Source organism: Lampris incognitus, chromosome 9, assembly GCF_029633865.1.
Source record: "Lampris incognitus isolate fLamInc1 chromosome 9, fLamInc1.hap2, whole genome shotgun sequence".
Lineage (NCBI taxonomy): Eukaryota > Metazoa > Chordata > Actinopteri > Lampriformes > Lampridae > Lampris > Lampris incognitus.
Window position 1 is genome coordinate 52,991,541 of NC_079219.1, and position 19,214 is coordinate 53,010,754.

The following is a 19,214-nucleotide window of genomic DNA, read 5'->3' on the forward strand; positions in this document are numbered from 1 at the left end:
CCGGAGCGACTGGCGAACCTATCCAGCCACCTCCCGCACCACCCGAACACCAACAGCACCAGCAATGGCTGTTTCTTATTGCAACCCCCCCCCCACCTTCCCAACCAGTCTATCTATCCCCTTCTCTCTCTTTCAGCCTCTCTGTCATTCCACCTTCCACATCCAAGAACGTTACTTTTGCTTGCATGTTTCAAATGTATTCTTTTTCATATTATTATTATTATTATTATTTTGGAATGTTGCATCTTTTTGTACTTCAGTTTTGTACTTTTGCACATTTAAGCTATCGTTCATCTTTTTGAAAAAATTTTTGACGACATGTGGTGCTTATTGTCGAGTATCTCAAGACACGGCAACAGCAGTCCAGAATGTAGGATAACCTGCTTTGAATGCAATTTGAGGAAATATTGAAGTTGGGAGAATACAGGAAAGGAATTAATTTTTTTTTTTATTATTCCTTGAAAGGAAGTTTCACAACCATGCCTTTGCTGCTCTGAGCCAGTGTCTCTTCTGAGCCCAGACAGAACAGGAGCAAAGGAGAAAAAAAAACATTGAATGTAATATTGCATCAACTATCCTATAGGCTATCCTACATTCTCTATAAAATACAAAGTTTAAAATCAGGCGTTAAGACTATTTTAGCGTTCGTTATGCATGCTCGATAATTTCCAGGTAAGAAAATCAAAGAAAGTTGAATCAGTTCGTCCCTCAACTAAGTGCCCTCTTCAGTCTAAACCGACTGCAGGTATCCCCGCCCTTATAACGATACAGGTGCGTGACAACCGAAACCAAAGGTCGGTTTCATTTTTTTAAATGGGCGTGGCCATTAAAGAGGAAACGACCATCCCTGAACTGACCGGGGGGGGGGGGGGGGGCTAAGAGTGCATCTGTGGCCAACTAAGGGGCCTCTTCAGTCTAAACCGACAGCAGGTATCCCCACCCTTATAACTAAACAGCTGCATAACGACCGAAACCAACGATCGGTTTCATATTCAAATATGGGTGTGACCATTAATAAGGAAACGACCATCCCTGAACCAGGTGGGGGCCTAAGAATGCATCTGCTGCGATCTTACGATGCTGTGAATAGTACACGAGGCCCTTAGATACGTGGAACTAGAGCTCACGCCCATATTTGCATATGAAACTGGTCGTTGGTTTCGGTCATTATGTACTGTATTGTTTATAGGGTGGGGACACCTGCAGTCAGTTTAGACTGAAGAGGTCAGTTAGCTGCAACATATCTGTCAAGAAACGTATCCAGATGAGCTGATCAACCTTGTTTGATGTTTTACCCTTTGTTTCATATCAACAGAGCTGAAGAGCCTGCTCAGCGGTATTCTCGATCATTTTTCCTCCATCGGACTGCAAACCAACACGTTTGCACCAAAAGTTCTCAGGAGCTGTTCGTAAGCATTTCAGCGCCACAATCATACCCAAGTGTTCTGATGGTTATCAAGTAGTCAGCCGTTACGCTGTTCCTCGGAGCCATGGCAACGTTGTGCCATTGGTCCCGACGTTAAAGAACCTTTTTATTTTTTTTCTTGCTATTCTATAGTGAGGGATTTAAGCACTTTTTGTAACCAGTTTGCCAACCAATTAGGAGGCTCTCGTTGCCAATATGTCCTTGTCTTTGGTGTGTATGTGCAGTAGCTACCAAAAACAAGGCATGAAGCTCAGAGCAGCTCAGATGTTCCTGGTGAGGTGCGAACACACAAACCTCCGGTGTTTCCTCCTCGTAGCGAGATTTACGTATCTGGTTGCCTTTAACTGTAGACGACAGCATTCCAATTCACTACAGCTCTTCGTACGGCTTCACCCTTTTGACAATGAAGGCGTATTTTCTTTGGAGTATAAAGGTGTTCTAGAAAGATTTTTTTTATTTTATTTTCTAAAACCAAAAATTGACCGCTCGGTCCAGAACGCGTCCCGTTTCTTGCTGAATCATCACTTTACATTTTCAGGAAACGGAAGCCCTTCATTAAACCATGCATTTCCACTCATCCTGTCCCCATGTCGGTGCTGGCCGTGGGGCAGAAGGCTCCTGCTTTGTGCCATAATGCGTTTTTTTATTCCAGGTGAGGGCCCCTGGGACGCTGCCAGCGGGGCCGAACCAGAGCCGGAGAGGGGCGGTTCATCAGTGACCCACTGAATAAAACATCTTTACTGCATGGATGTCTGTGTTGTCATGGCGCTACAGTCCATAGAATTGAATCGTGACAGTATTGTACTGCCAGTAATGGAGGGTTAGTATTTGATATATTGTGTACAGTGAATGTATTGTTATGTGTTGAGTTCATTAAATTATATTTTCATATGTTTGTGGATAAAAGAAACATTACTTTAAACGTGTATAAGGTAAAGACAACACCAGAGGTTGTTTTGGAAACTAATGGTGAACTCTTCTTTTTCCAAAATAAAGCTGCTTCATGTAAAATTTTATTACATTTAGAATAAAAAAAGGGCATCTTGACATGTGCCTCAAGATCTGCTGTCGCAATTATTGAACTCCACATATCGTTTGATAGGAAATCACTTCCAAACATTTTATTCTGTCGTATTCGATACATGGTACTCACTAAAATTAAAACATCTGAATGACTGGAATAACTTATGAGAGGAAAATAAACCTAACTAAGGCTGACATGCACTATTTAGCTAATGGTAAAAGTTGTTTTAGTCAGACAGCTCTGTTAAACAATGAGAAAAATCAAACCTAACACTCGACATAAGACACAACTCTCGGTTGCACACACACGTTAAAGGCGTCCACAAACACTCGCTTCAATATAGTTTTCTCATAGATGATTTTAACGGTATTATCATTTCTTGATGATCACAGAAATAATTATTTCTCGCTGGCTGCGTAAAGCTGCTTCTTTTTTTAAAAAGGATAGGACAGCTGACTCACGTGACGTCGCTCACAGGCGGGCCAGCGTCCGGCTGGATGGGGTTCATATAGAAGTCTGGTAAACAAACACCTGCTGTCGCTCTCCCTGATTCGCTCTGCCTAGTGTTCAAATGGGTCTGCGAGAGCCAACTTGAAGAAAAATTACAGAAATAGTCTCACCCCCCCCATCCAAGTGAAGGGAATCTCTCTAAAAATAACATTCTCTGATTTGCAGGATAGATTCAGTGGCCCTGGGATTCACACAGAGCTGGAACAAAATAATCATTGTTTAAAAGCACCACACACACCACCCATAAAGAATCTCCCTACGTTGAAATTATTGTTAATTAATAATAGTCCCAAAGTGTGGATCGTCACACAGTTACATGCGGGAAAACCCCCCCCAAAAAAAGACTGCTGAGTGGTTTCGTTGAGCGGTGACAGGAAGTGGGTGGAGCCGCCAACGTCTCGTGCGTCTAATCAAAGCTGGGCGCGCCGCCGCTGAAGTGCGTGAGCACGTGGTTCTCGAAGATCTTCTGGTCGCAGTCCAGAGGGAACTGCTCACTGCACATGGGGCAGACCTTCCAGTGACTCTCCACATGCTCCTCGAACTTTGTCTGGTCGTAGTTTGGCGGGAAGATGACCTCGCACAGGGGGCAGCGTTTCATATCCATGCTGCACATGGAGAGGGGGAGAGAGAGAGAGAGAGAGAGAGAGAGAGAGAGAGAGAGAGAGAGAGAGAGAGAGAGAGAGAGACCGGCAAAGTGGTGGAGGTGAAAGAAAAAAAAGGCGAGAGAGAGCAGTAGTGTTAATAAGCAGTTGGTTGATGATGTTGGCAAACCAGGGGTGTGGGTTAATAAACAGCATCTGTCTGTGTCAATGTGGGTGGCCCGCTGGGGATACTAATACCAACACCAGGACAGGGGATAGGGGAGGGGGAGGGGGGTGTTACAGCAGAACAAACACATTACACATGTTACAATGCACAGGTTTAGAAAACTACACAGGCTGTGCAACAAAACCTGGAGGATGGAGGGATGGAGGGAGACCATTTACGAGGGTGTGTGCTTGGGAGGATATGTTACCTGGGTTCAAAGCAAAAGGCAGTTTGCCCTTCATTCACGAGCGGGCTGTGGGCTTCAGTCGCTGTAGGCTGCTCAGCGCCGTTGCCCTGCAAAAACAACGACAAAAATAGAAGTTCAAAAAACCATCAAACGCCAGCTGCTTCCGTGGCAAAGAGCCGTCTTCCCCTACAACTAACACACATCCAGCAACCAGTTAAAAAGGTGCGATGTGTCATATTTTGGCTTTCCTGATGACTATTAAATATCAGTAGGGGTTTGCTGAGTCTTCGTGAATGAAGCAAAGCAGACAACTCACACCTCCCCCACTTCCCTCATTTCTGCGTTTAAAAATCACGGGAGCCGGGACCAACTGAGTGTTTTGGTCCTTGTTTTGTCATCCCGCTCCCACCGAAAACACTCGGCTCATATTCACGGTCCTCCACAAACTACCCAGCGATTGCAGCAAACTGATTTGTGCCGAGGCCATTCAAACATGGCAGACGCAAGCAAATGTGCCAAGTACCCACTTCATTTCTATCTGCTTGTTTTGTCCATTTGCTTATTTTGTCTGTTAGCATGCAGGTAGAAATTACACACAGCCCCTTTCACATGAGGAGAGGAGGCAGTCTTGGTTTAATAAAATTTCAGTTCTTGTCAAACAAAAAAATTGCGACACAGTAAAGGCAGGGATTCAAACCTTCTCAACTGAGAAAACGGTACGTGCAGCCCCCACGGAGACCTTCATAAAAAAGGAGCAGGTTCCCCGGGTGGTGATGGATGTAAGCAGCGCCACAGCAGTTGGACTTACGTTGTTGTTGTTCCTCTGTTCCTCGGACTCCTCCAGGCCGTCGGGCCGGCTGAGATTGCGGGATGGCTGGATACACACCACGTTGCTGTCCCAGGAGGGTGGGCCCACAGGGGGCAGCCTGAGCAGCTGGTCATCTGAGAACTCCTCATCCTCTTCGTCTATAAAAGAGGACATCAGACGGACATGTAGTGTAAATTAAATGTAAATGTTGTGTGGAATGCGGGGAGGTGTGTCGAAGGTATCTGGCTGGGGGAGCTTGGTCTGCTGTGGGCCCAAGAACCATGGCCCTGACCGGAGCTGCGCCCAAAGAGGAAACACCGAGGGTGGTCTGACAGGATGCGGAAGCGGGGCAGGCTAAGCTAACTGCTAGCCCATGGAGACTGGCAGTTCCAACAGTCATCCTGGCTGGCGTTCGTTCTCCTGGACAGTGATTTTTTTTTAAAATTTAGTTTAGATATATGTGTTAGTTTGGATACATGTGTTTTTGTTGTTTTTGGATGTGTTTTTGTCTTTGTGTTGCACTGCTGTGGGCTGGGGTGTTTCTGATTCTGATTCTGAAATTCAGTCACTTAAATCTCATTTCTTTTTTAAATCTCATTTCTGGCTGACAGTGCAACACAATCTTTTTTTTTGGCCAGGTCTCCCTTAGAAAGGACAGTCTCAGTGGGACTCCAGCTGATCTATTAAAGGTTTAGTAAACACCCAGACATGCACCCATTCATAACCCCATCAGGATTCACATCAAACGAGTCAACCCCAACCCCACTGCTCTTTTCATTAATGTAGGCTCCTTATCTTGCCCCAGCACTGCCATCACAACACACATGGTGCGTTCTTACCCTCAACAAGAGTCATTACTCATCCCTTTCACACACATGCTCTCTTAGCTAATGTATACATAACGTATTCATAAAGGTTCAACTTTTCTCTCCTTGCATTGCATTTTGATGTCACACACAATGCAAAGTGGGTTTCGACAAACTGACTAATGGACCGATTGTCAACCAGTGTCGACTTATTTGCAAGAAGTTCCAGAAAATTATCCCTGGAAAATTCTGAGTAGAAACTGGGCAAACCGGTGTTACTCTCAGGGAGACCTACCTTTTGCATCTGATGTGGAGTATGGGTTCCCATAATGCAGCTCAGAGGGGCTCTGGGAGACCAGCAGAGGGGTGGGGGCATCCTGGGCATAGGGGACAGGGTACTGTAAAAACACTGGAGTGCTGGACTGGATGCCCTCGAGGCTGGGTTTCTCAGTCGGCCCCTCATCCCCCTTCCTGCTTTGGCCCTTCTGGATCTCCTGCGGAAGGGTAACAACAGAAATTCAAGTGTAATTCATTATTAAAAGAATGCTTATCATAACCAAGATCACGGCAAGCAAGTTCTTCTGGTTCCTTCGATCATGTTTAATATGCAAAACATTTCTATGACATCATAGCAGGATTTCCTAACAGGTAAGTGGTGCGCATGCAACTGGGTCCCAGTATTTTTTTCCTGAACTGGCTCTGTATATACACTACTGTATGCATTAGCCTGTGTCTTGAGGAACTCTAAGTGGCCCTATCTCCTCAACGCTGCCAAGGCTTTCCAGTCAGACAATGCATCACTCCTTGCAATCACACAGCAAGTCTTGAGCTTTGAATTGCCTGCTCTCCACTTTGCTCGCACAAACAGCTTAATTACATCTTCATTAAAAAAGAAACTCACTCGTTTTCAAAGAGAGTGGGAGACTGTGTTTTATTGACGTTTAAGTTGCAGGCGCCAATTTAATTTACAGTCTAAACCCCAAATTGGGTCATTTTGCTCCTCTCGGTTGCCGTGGCAATACATCGAAGCAGTCTTTGTGGGTCAGCGTGGACCTAGCTGTGGTCCAAAGTAATGGAATGGAAAATCAGAACTCATTTACTTTGCTTCACCAATTAGAGAGACACGCTAAACCCACACCAGATTGGAGAGGGAAAATGGCTGGGGAACGGCAGCTTTTTTAGGGCATTTTTAGAGAGGAAGAAGTCTATAAAGGAGAAAATGAAAGCTGTCACAAACCCCCTCCAGTTTTTCCTTTTCTTTCACCAGCAGTGCAAGTGTGTCCTTCAGCTCCCTCAGCTCTCGACCCTTCTCAGCCAGCTGGCTCTGTGGCGACAAACAAAATGGCACGCACACACACACACACACACACACACACACACACACACACACACACACACAAGTTAGAAGGATGGGCTCACTCACACAATTAAAAAAAAAAAAAGAATCAATAATTAGGAAATATTTTCAACTCTGAAATAGTTGACATCCTAAACATTCAGGACAAGTACCACAGTAAATGTATGGATCGGCTTTAAAAGTGCATAAATGAAGTACTCCAACTCTCAATGGGTAGCATTAATTGACTGTAGCCATAAAAGGCTTCGCTTTTTGCTAAAGACTAATTTATCTACAGAACAGCTCAAAGCAAAACAATCTGTTTGAATTTCTATGGGAGGCTAAAGCAAATATCCCTCTGACGTGAGCCAAGTACAGCATTAAACCAGGGAAACGGAGAGATCTCTTCAGAGCCAGGAGTCTCTCGTCTCCTAAGCCCGACATAAACAGCAGTAAAAGTTGCTTTCTCTGAGCGGGGCCTGCCCATAAACAACAGTGTCAGAGGGATTGCGTTCGACTGCAGAGGTAGCATCAAAGGTTGGGTTCCTGGGCTAGACCAGCCACGCGGAGCCATAAAGACTTCCAAGCGTAGGCTCTGGGCAAAGAGTTCTGCTTGGGTAGAGAACAGCGGATCCAGAACATGGCCCTGGACGGTCTCTTGTGTCCTGCACTCACCTTGTAGCGGTCCTCTTCCGCCACCAGCTGGAGCTTCAGGTTCTCATTGGCTTTGAGCTGCTCCTTCAGCTTCACCTCCATCTTGGCCAGTTCGTCAGCAAACATGCAGCTGCGCTCCTTCTCTTCCTGAAGAACAGACAGAAAAACATAAACCAACCCTGTCTTGAGAATCGTAGTTTATTCTAGCCCGAGTTCCCTTTTCGTTCATTGTCCACGGTAGCTAAATCTAATTCAAGGCTGCTGGGGGCTGGAGTCTACACCAGCACAGACTCAATAGAGGACAGAGAGACATCCTGTCCAATCCATCACACCAAACCATCACAGCGCCCACACACACAGTCCTATTTATGAATAAAATAATTGGCCATAAGCAATTGTGCGTCTCCAATTAAACCTACTATGAATGTCTTTCGACTGTGGAAAGAATTCAGAGTGCCTGGAGGAAACCCACAAGAACATGGGGAGAACATGTAAACTCCACACAGAAGGGCTGAGATCGAACCCACAACCCTCCTACTGTGAAGCAACAGTATTGACCACGACGCCACTGCGCCGCCCCCTCTATAAAAAAGCTGAGACAACACTTTTTACAGCAAAGAGCAGTTTTCCACAAGGATGTTTGCCTGACTGACTTTTGGAGTAGTCAGCATCGACAAAAGCACTTGAGAGTTTCAGAGTTTCTTACGCTTAGCAACTGTTTGCATTTCCTGTACTTGTCGCTCCTGTCAGATGCCTCTCTGCTAATGCCTTTCAGCTTTTCCTGGATGATGGCTTCCAGCACTGGGTCGGCAGCACCTGGACTCCCTGCAAAGACAAAATGAAGGCTGAAAGTTAAGGTTTTTCTAAAAAGCAAAGCGGCTTTTTAACAATAATAGAATGACCAAGGCCGCCATTTTGGATTTTAACAGTTTAATAACCTTGTGGAAAAAAGATAGACCCGCCGCTCCATGAGTGCTCCTAAAATTGCATATATTTGCATTAAAATGAGTTTAGATCAACTGCACAAAAAAGTTATGATAAGATCTACCTAAAATGACCATGAGCCGTCAGAAAGACAGCTCGTAATTTTCGCATCATTGTGCGCGTTATGTCACTATTTATGACATGTGTTAGTCGCATCACGAAGTTTATTGCTCTGTCCTAGAAACACACTAGCATTCTCCGGTGCAGAGTAATAGTCTAAACTTGATTTTTGATTATTTCCAACATGTCTGGTTACAGACGCCGTTTCAGACACACCATGACTACCCACCGAGGCATTGCGGTATTTACAGGCATTGGACAGCGGCCATTTGAAATTGTTTGAAAAATAGTATTAACGTTATTAAAATTTTAATTTTGGTGTCAGTCGTTTCTTAACAGACCACTAACTACTAACATATGTAATGCACTAATATCTCAACTGGGTATTTATCTTGACAGAATATAGAGTTTAAAAACCGGCGGTCATTTTGACGGCCCATGGTCATTTTAGGTAGGCGTGAAATCCTGGTTCTAGTGTTAAGCTGAGAATGCCATGATAGCGTAGTTAGATATAGGTACCTGGCACAGATGTGTCTGGGCTTCCTGATGCAGGGACTGCCACAGCCTCTGCTGCAGCTGTTTTCTTCTGGTCCTAAACACAAGTGGTGATGGGAGGATGAAAATGAACTTGAATAACGATAATACACTTTTGCATGATGCGTGTTTATGTGTGTATCTGCAGGCTAATAACTGGTGGTACTCACCCCTTGCTGTTCACAGAGCTTCACCACTTGTCTTTGCAGCCGCTGACATTCCTTGTACTTTTCCTTGTAGTGTTCTGCTGCCATGTGTAGCCGGAGCTTCAGGTCCTCCACTTCTCTCTGCAGCTCAGCCAAAGCGGCAAGGTCGCCGGCAGCCTCTTCCTCCACCTTGGCCTGCAGACACAGAGCAGTATTACGTCTGGTCTTCTAGTGTGCTTAATAATAAAGGCTGAGATTATAACTTAAATATCAATAACTCTTCAGCATTATAGGAGGCTTTTTCTGACATGGCTTTGGTCCAAATGCTTCCTGGAGTGACCAAGGTAAAGGCTTAGCCAATATATTACTCCTAATGACTCTGACTGATCATTTAGGCCCTCTATATTTATGATGGTAGTAAAGAGTAAAGTCTCAGATGCAGTTTTAAAATGAACACACTCAAATGAATCTCCGTCTCCCATGAAGGAAGTTCAGCCCGTTGAGTGCGTGGCATATGGGTAGCCTAATGCGACACAGTTCTGGGACCAAAAATGGAATCCAGAGAGAAACTGTGCCTTTCAGGGACGCAATGCATCATGGGAACAAAAAGGTAAAGCCTGTCAACTGAATGACTGGGACCAAACCATAGAAAATGCTGTAAACTGTAACTTGCACCAAGACAGTGACACCATTAATTCCAATATTTTATCTTCCGTATTTGTACGAGTGTCTTGCCGTTTCTCATTTGTTCTCTACACTTGCTTTTCAGGATCACAGGGGGGCTCAAACCTTTGCCGGCTGGTATTGGGCCCAAGGTGGGAAGATATCCCAGACAGGACACCAGTCCACTGCTGGACACACATTCTTTAATAAACCTGATCTGAATGTCTTCAGATTGTCAAAGGGAACCAAAAGTACCTGAGAGAAACTGAAGCGAACATGTGCAGAATATGCCAACTCCACACAGAAAAGGATCAAACCCAGATCTTGCTGTGTGGAAACCACACTCAACCACGTTGGCTGGGTACTACCCTTGAGGTTAGCATACTTCTTCTAGATAACCCGACACACAGAATCTCTCTCTATATATACTAATTTTAAAGAACTCCTCTCAGTGTAAAACAACTTGTGTCCTTACCGCTTCCTGCTTGGCCTCTGCCTTCATCTGTTCCACCAGGAGCTCGAGGCGGGCACACTGGGCCTGAGCATCAGCTTTGGCTTGGCGCAGGGCGTCTGCTTCCAGCTTCATGCGGTAGAGGTCGGACATGCTGCGGTCACGAGCGCTGGAAGCGTCCCTCAGCTCTGCAGCCAGCATAGAGGACTGCTGCTGGGTGGCCTGGAGCTGTTCCTCCTTCTGTCGCAGTTGCTCCTTCAGGGCCTTCATGTCTCCCTGCCAGACACAAACAGGAGGGACAGGGGAATATATGACGGTGAGGACAGAGAGAGTAAAGATGCAAATTCTGTGAAATATTCATAGAAGGGATCCAATGCATATGGTGCAGGGAGGTCACTGAAGGGCTGGATCGACTTGGACTGAAAGCTGTCAAAGATAGTCCAGCCATAATTTCCATGGTAACTAAATCAACATCTTCATTATCATCATCATCGTGTATGTGTGTGTGTGTGTGTGTGTGTGTGTGTGTGTGTGTGTGTGTGTGTGTAAAGTGCTTTACATCTGATGAAGTGAAAGTAGTAGCTGTAGTCATAGCAACAGTGATTATAATTTTTAAAAACTGCAGTTCTACTACTACTACTAATAATAATGACATCATTATAACTCATAGTAATAGCAGCAGCAGTAGTAGTAACATAGCAGTATTGCAGTTTTCAAAAACTACTAGATTTTAAAATTCTTTGTATCTGATAAAAAAGTAAAACACGGACAAACAATATATAAAAGATGCATTGAGTAAAAGTACAACACATGAATAATCTATACACATGATGGGATTTGTGTGTTTTTGTTCAAATAAAATCCGTGTGTGTACCAAGGGGGAAACTTTGGCCAAGATCTCTCTGTGCTGTTTCTCCGTTTGGGTGAGGCAGGCCTGGAGGCGTCCCACCTCCTCCTTAAACTGGGCAATGGTGTTCTCCTTGTTCACGTCCACGGACTTCAGCATCTGCAGCTCCGCGCTCAGCTTAGTGTTCTCCAGCTCACGGTTCTTCAGGTGAATCTGGCGCACAAACACACACACAGATATAAACATGCACACATGCACACACACACACACACACACACACACACACACACACACACACACACACACACACACACACACACACGATAGTCAGATAGACAGATGGACACACCGACAGGCAGAAAGAGGCATGCACACATGCATGCCCACACACACCAAGACACAATACACAGGGTCATTAGGTTTTTGCCTCGTTTATTCAGTGCCAATCACGATTATGCACCAAACAGCATATGACTATTAAAATAAATGTCGCATGACCTTAATTACAAAACAGACATTGAGGTAGGCCCGTAAAGTCGCTCCTCCTGCTGGAGACCCACTGTGATGGTGCGTGTTAAATTAGGTATGGAGTTTTTGGCTTGGTTTCTGTGGCGACGCTGCACACCACTCCCAGTTCCTGAGTTGTGCCCGCCACAACAAAGACGTAAACAGCAGACAGGCCAGAAGAAGACATAATAAGGCATGCCCTGTTTAGACTAAGTATACGAGCCCCAGTATGCACAATAATCACGGCAGTAAAAAGAGAAAAACAGAAACTTTAGGGGAAGACAATGAAACGAATGTCGAATCGCTAGGGATCTTAACAAAACAGCTATGTTTAACCCCTTTCGAGGATATCGCTACTCGAGGTCGGCCGATTAATCGGCACCGATAGGACGTTTTACAAACTATCGGGATCGGCGGCACTCGGCTCCAATACTGGCCAATGGCTGCGCAGCCTCCAGCGGCCACGTGGGGGTGCACATCACCGTTTTACACGAGCTACTGTCATGGTCTACCTGAGATCATTTATATTTAAATGAAAGTTAGCTTTATATAAGACAGCTTTATTTGTAAATTATGAGCATGATAAGGTTGTTGGTTATAGTATATTATCTATCTATTTATTTATTTATTGCCCCCCCCCCCCCATTGTACCTGGCCAATTACCCCACTCTTCCAAGCCATCCCGGTCGCTGCTTCACCCCCTCTGCCGATCCGGGGAGGGCAGCAGACTACCACGTGCCTCCTCCGACACACGTGGAGTCGCCAGCTGCTTCTCTTCACCTGACAGTGAGGAGTTTCACCACGGGGACGTGGCGCATGGGAGGATCACGCTATTCCCCCCTCCCCCTTGAACAGGTGCCCCGACCGACCAGCGGAGGTGCTAGTGCAGCGACCAGGACACATACCGACATCTGGCTACCCACCCGCAGACATGGCCAATTGTGTCTGTAGGGACACCCGACCAAACTGGAGGTAACACGGGGATTCGAACCGCCGATCCCCATGTTGGTAGGCAACGGAATAGACTGCTACGGTACCCGGACGCCCATAGTTTGATATTATTAATGAATTAGAGTGAAGATAACTGCTGCTCTGCTGAAAGCATGCAGTCTCTGTTTTGCTACTAGGCATGGTTGTTAGAATTTGGCTAGCCGTAAGGGCAAGCCTATACAAGTATGGGCCAACAGCCATATCTGATCATTTGAGGGCCACTTTTGCTGAAGATATATTGTGTGCGACCCCATTTAATATCACTCTTACTTCACTGATTTCATGAGACCAGGAGAGGGGCAACCTTAAATGCCCAACAGAATTTCAGTTATGTTTTTCAATGTAGACCTCATCAGAGATCATCTTTTTCAGAAAACAATTCTCCACTCCATGAAGAAACCTTCAACACATTATTCTGGCAATAGGGTAAGGAAATGTGGGCTAAACCTTAGTGGTCACGGGGTAAACACAGGAACTGCCGATTTTATAGCGAGGATGACCATTCAAGGCATATCTGACCCGTTTCCAGTTTATTTCTCCCCATAAAAGTTGTCTCTTGAATATATAACGCAACACTACATCAGCTCCTTGTCCATGATACAAGACAGGGAGGAAAAGTAACCGTTCAACTGTTACGTTACATACCAGTTTGCCCTTCTCTTCCAAATAATCCAGCCACGTTCACTCATGAGACCCATTCATGAAATGAAATCGCACACTTTAGGATCCTGACACCGGGACACGCAAAGCAAGAGAAGTCATCCTGGCCAGCCATAAGCCACAGAACAGCTCATTAATCCAGCAATGCAATCCACTGAATCACACACCAGGACGTTCTGTTACCAGCGATGTAATCCATGAAATCATGCTACAGGACATTCTCTTACTAATGATTAAATTCGGTGGGACAAAGAAACTGGCTTACTAAAAACGGCGCGGTCAAAATTAGTCAACTAGGCTAAGTAAAGCACGTCAAGCATGACAACACCATCTCTGACTGATGTTGGGGGGTGATTCCCTTTTTAAATGAGATTATTATGGTAGTAGTATTATGTAGTAGTAATACTATGGTAGTAGAAGTAGATTATGGCAGCTTCTTTGATGGTACTTGAGTTGTGTCTGCTGAATTATAATGGGCCTCATTCATCTGTCTTTCTTTGTACGTACAAATTTGTTCTTACACGGGCGTCCGGGTAGCGTGGCAGTCTACTCTGTTGCCTACCAACAGGGGGATCGCTGGTTTGAATCCCAGTGTTACCTCCGGCTTGGGCGGGTGTCCCTACTGAAACAACTGGCCGTGTCTGCAGGTGGGAAGCCGGATGTGGTTGTGTGTCCTGATCACTGCACTAGCACCTCCTCTGGTCGGTTGGGGAGGAGGGGGCGCCTGTTCGGGGGGGGGGGGGGATGGCATGACCCTCCCATGCACTACGTCCCCCTGGTGAAACTTCTCGCTGCCAAGTGAAAAGAAGCGGCTGGCGACTCCACATGTATCGGAGGAGGGATGTGGTAGTCTGCAGCCCTCCCCGGATCGGCAGAGGGGGCGGAACAGTGACCGAGATGGCTCGGAACAGTAGGGTAATTGGCCGAGTACAATTGGGGAGCAAAACCGTGAAAAAATCCGAGGAAAAAAAAAGTTCTTACACACCCATGAAATTCTTTAGCCCTGAAGTTTGTCTCAGAGACCTGTGTAGAACCTGGGTAACCCCTGAATTTAGACACCAACAGGCTCACGCTGATGTCTTTGCGAGGCTGGGTGATGGGTCTTTGCAAGAAGTAGACAATAGATGTTAGAGGGAAAGAATTACAAATAACCATCAGGGTTTGCTTCAGAGGTGGCACGGTGGTGCAGTGGTTAGCACGGTTGCCTCACAGCAAGAAGGTCCTGGGTTCGAGCCCCGGGGTAGTCCAACCTTGGTGGGTCGTCCCGGGTCATCCTCAGTGTGGAGTTTGCATGTTCTCCCTGTGCCTGTGGTTTCCTCCCACAGTCCAAAGACATGTAGGTCAGGTGAATTGGCCATACTAAATTGTCCCTACGTATGAGTGTGTGTGTGTGTGTGTGTGTGTGTGTGTGTGTGTGTGTATGTGGGCCCTGATGGCTGGCAGCCTGTCCAGGGTGTGTCCCCCGCCTGCTGCCCAATGACTGCTGGAATAGGCCCCAGCATCCCCGCGACTCTGGGAGCAGGATAAGCGGTGCAGATAATGGCTTGATGGATGGTTTACTTCAGACTGTCAGACAATCTTGAGCACTAAAGAAATCCCATGGGTGTGTAAGAACAGATTTGGACGTACGAACGACTGATGAATGAGGCCCATAGTGGTTTTGCATTTTTTCCCCAAATACAGGCCTAATTACCTAGGAAGCTTCTATGATGATAACCATTTGTTTCTAACTTTCAAAAACGCCACTTTATCTGAAAGGTTTTATTCGAACAGTAATCTTAACAAAACAACTGCAGTATAATTTTCCCCACATATCTGTGTGTGACAAATTATTCATGTGTTTTTTTGGGGGGGGGTAATCGGCTGATTAACTGATCAGCTTTTTCGTGCTCCAAACTATCGTTAATATATGGGCCTTTACAAATCCACTATTGGCCGAACATTTATCACTACACTTGGTTGTGAAGACAGTTGCTGCTCCACAGATAAAACTGTTCACATCTGATTCAGGATTTCACTGGGAGTGACGAAGAAGGACAGGATTAGGAACGAGTATATCAGAGGGACAGCTCAGGTTGGATGGGTTGGAGACAAAGCAAGAGAGGCAGGATTGAGATGGTTTGGACATGTGTGGAGGAGAGATGCTGGGTATATTGGGGGAAGGATGCTGAATATGGAGCTGCCAGGGAAGAGGAAAAGAGGAAGGCCAAAGCGGAGGTTTATGGATGTGGTGAGGGAAGACAAGCAGGTAGCTGGTGTGACAGAGGAAGATGCAGAAGACAGGAAGAGATGAAAACGGATGATCCGCTGTGGTGACCCTTAACGGGAGCAGCCGAAAGTAAGTAGTAGTAGTAGTAGTGATTTGGGGGGTAGAATGTGAGAGAAACTGTCTAGCTGTTGCTTAATGAACCCTGCATTTGTATATTAAATTCATCATCTGTTTACGATACATGGGTCAAACTTGAAAAAATAACTTCAAGGGGAGCACAACTAAAATCAAAACTATTCATTTCCCCATCCCTGGTAAATGTAAAGTAACTTAAATTTGTACCATTTATACAAGGACAAATGTGCAATGTACAGAGAATGCTGTGAGGTTTACCTTGTACAGTTCCTTTTCGTCTCTCTCGTTCTTCAGGTGGGAGTCCAGGGCCTCCTTCTCCGCAGTCAGCTTCTTCACTCTGTCCTTGAGGCTAAAGGAACAGGCCATTGCAGTGGTCAGTCACCTATTGCATCATCTTTGAGGCTCTTTACACCCGGCGTTAACGCACCTCTTGTGTGATCCGATCACAATTGGACAGCTGTTAGTACAGGTGTGAAGGCACCCAAATGCATCTTGGGAGCCGACGGCTCGGGCCACGTTCGGAGGTGGCCTAGGACACTTGTCCACAATGCATTTGACATGTAAACACACACGTGTCCCAGGCCGTGCTGAGGGACCGCCTAGTCAACTGATGTCCTCTGCGGTCACCAAAGCCTCCTCTGGGTTTGTTTGGTTGGTTGTTTGTTTGTTTGTTTGTTTGTTTGCCTTGTCTGTAATTTCTGACACACATCAGACCCACAACTGTGGAAGGGCCCTCACCCGCTTGTACATTCAAATTCAACTTCAGGTTCAAGTCCGTTTATCCATCGCAGCAGCAGAGCCCGACCAGCTCAAACCCACTGGAATAATTTAATAATGTGAGCCGGAGCCGACATGACTGGGTCGAGCCTGACGGGGTTCGGGTTAAGAATTACAAACTCGAGTGTTCAGACGTTTACATTTTCCCACATAGCGAGTTTTAGGAATGAGTTTCGACGTTTCCTGTGTATTTTGGATACAAAATGAAGGAGGGCAAACAATCGATGATGCTGACGCTCCTAATTCACTCAATCCCCCCCTTTTCTCCCCAATTGTATCCAGCCAATTACCCCATTTTTCCGAGCCATCCCGGTCGCTGCGGTAACACGGGGATTCAAACTGGCGATCCCCATGTTGGCAGGCAATGGAATAGACCGCCACACTACTTGGATGACCTATTTTATTTCTTTAAGAGCACATTAAATTTTGTATGACAACATGACAGCACATTAAAATGACACTCGAGTGAGCAAGGCTGTCTCATTTTGTTAAATGATGTTGCTTCCAACTTCTCTCTCCTTGCGTTTCTGTACTACTACTACTACTACTACTACTACATGTTAACATGTTTATTTACGCAATTGTGACCCGTCTATGCTATGGGGAGGGTTCGAGATGCAGGTGGACACGGTTTTAGGTGATTAACATGGGCTTTATTAAATAATGCCTTTCATTTGTTCACTCGCACGGGGTGGTGCGCTCTGGTGCCGGGGTCGTTTCCTCGCTTTCTCCTTTTGGAGCGTGTCGCTCCCCTTATCTCCATCTCCCTTCAGCCCCGTGTTTTGCCCAGAACCCAGCTTAACTGTAGTATACGAGGCCAGGTTGTTAGTTTGAATCACCTGAAGCTGATCACTAATCAGTCTCCTTATCGTGTCTGCCCCCCCCCCCAAGAGCCACGCCTCCCCCGCTCTGCTGGCAGCCGAGGCTAAACCACACCTCCCTCGCTCTGCTGGTAGCCGAGGCTAAACCACGCCTCCCTCGCTCTGCTGGTATTCGAGGCTAAACCACGCCTCCCTCGCTCTGCTGGTAGCCGAGGCTAAACCACGCCTCCCTCGCTCTGCTGGTATTCGAGGCTAAACCACGCCTCCCTCGCTCTGCTGGTAGCCGAGGCTAAACCACGCCTCCCTTGCTCTGCTGGTAGCTGAGGCTAAACCATGTCGCTCCCCTTATCACCTGAGACTGATCACTAATCAGCCTCCTTATCGTGTCTGCCCCCCATGAGCCACGCTTCCCCTGCTCTGCTGGCAGCCGAAGCTAAACCACGCCTCCCTCGCTCTGCTGGCAGCCGAGGCTAAACCACGCCTCCCTCGCTCTGCTGGTAGCCGAGGCTAAACCACGCCTCCCTCGCTCTGCTGGTAGCCGAGGCTAAACCACGCCTCCCTCGCTCTGCTGGCAGCCGAGGCTAAACCACGCCTCCCTCGCTCTGCTGGTAGCCGAGGCTAAACCACGCCTCCCTCGCTCTGCTGGTAGCCGAGGCTAAACCACGCCTCCCTTGCTCTGCTGGTATTCGAGGCTAAACCACGCCTCCCTCGCTCTGCTGGTAGCCGAGGCTAAACCACGCCTCCCTCGCTCTGCTGGTATTCGAGGCTAAACCACGCCTCCCTCGCTCTGCTGGTAGCCGAGGCTAAACCACGCCTCCCTCGCTCTGCTGGTAGCCGAGGCTAAACCATGTCGCTCCCCTTATCACCTGAGACTGATCACTAATCAGCCTCCTTATCGTGTCTGCCCCCCATGAGCCACGCTTCCCCTGCTCTGCTGGCAGCCGAAGCTAAACCACGCCTCCCTCGCTCTGCTGGTAGCCGAGGCTAAACCACGCCTCCCTCGCTCTGCTGGACGTGTTTGTTTGCATATAGAGCAGGGAAGTGGGAGATGCACTGTAATGCCAGGTGTGAACTGACGTACTTAGAGCTGTCCAGCTGTGCCAGGTGTAAACAGCCTCTTTGAAAGCACACAACTTATCTACCACCTCATACCTCCAAATAGGGCAAATAGGGTTTTTACACCAGTGTATACCAACATTTAATACTATTGATAACCAGTATTACGGTCCCTCCCCCCCTTTTTTTCTCCCCAATCGTGTCCAGCCAATTACCACACTCTTCTGAGCCGTCGCTGCTCAACCCCCTCTGCCGATCCGGGGAGGGCTGCAGACCACCACATGTCTCCTCCGATACATGTGGACTCACCGGCCCCTTCTTTTCACCTGACAGTGAGGAGTTTCGCCACGGGGATGTAGCGCGTGGGAGGATCATGCTATTCCTCCCAGTTCCCCTCCTCCCCCGAACAGGTGCCCCGACCCACCAGAGGAGGCGTTAGTGCAGCGACCAGGACACATACCCACATCCGGCTTCCCACTCGCAGACATGGCCAATTGTGTCTGTAGGGACGCCCGACCAAGCCGGAGGTAACACGGGGATTCGAACCGGTGAGCCCCGTGTTGGTAGGCAACGGAATAGACCGCTACACTACCCTACCGCCTCTCAGTTATTACTGTTTTTACCACTAGAAGGGGTTGTTAAGTACGGTGGTGTAATCAGATATGCCTGTAAAAATTTCATGTGCTGCCAGGACTACCTTTCGCAGACAAATTTTAAGATCCCCTCATCCACTATTTCAAGTTCACCGTCATTGTTGGGACTAAAGCCAAAGTCTTGTCAAACGTAAGGAGTAGCATTTTGCTTTGGAACCATGTC

At 46.9% G+C, this 19,214-nt stretch overlaps 1 protein-coding gene across 1 annotated transcript in view; it reads right to left on the bottom strand.

Annotated features, from left to right (window-relative positions):
• Window positions 1-2,417: 2,417 nt before the first annotated feature.
• tax1bp1b (Tax1 (human T-cell leukemia virus type I) binding protein 1b) overlaps window positions 2,418-19,214 on the bottom strand; it is a 36,068-nt gene continuing 19,271 nt past the window's right edge. The window contains exons 7-18 of the mRNA XM_056285601.1: window positions 16,003-16,093; window positions 11,271-11,456; window positions 10,421-10,672; window positions 9,307-9,477; window positions 9,122-9,194; window positions 8,265-8,383; window positions 7,580-7,705; window positions 6,806-6,892; window positions 5,864-6,062; window positions 4,763-4,920; window positions 3,976-4,061; window positions 2,418-3,565 (exon numbers count right to left, since the gene is read on the bottom strand). Coding sequence (XP_056141576.1) covers window positions 3,367-3,565; window positions 3,976-4,061; window positions 4,763-4,920; window positions 5,864-6,062; window positions 6,806-6,892; window positions 7,580-7,705; window positions 8,265-8,383; window positions 9,122-9,194; window positions 9,307-9,477; window positions 10,421-10,672; window positions 11,271-11,456; window positions 16,003-16,093 — 1,747 coding nt within the window. The 3' untranslated portion in view covers window positions 2,418-3,366. The remainder of the gene's footprint in view (window positions 3,566-3,975; window positions 4,062-4,762; window positions 4,921-5,863; window positions 6,063-6,805; window positions 6,893-7,579; window positions 7,706-8,264; window positions 8,384-9,121; window positions 9,195-9,306; window positions 9,478-10,420; window positions 10,673-11,270; window positions 11,457-16,002; window positions 16,094-19,214) is intronic.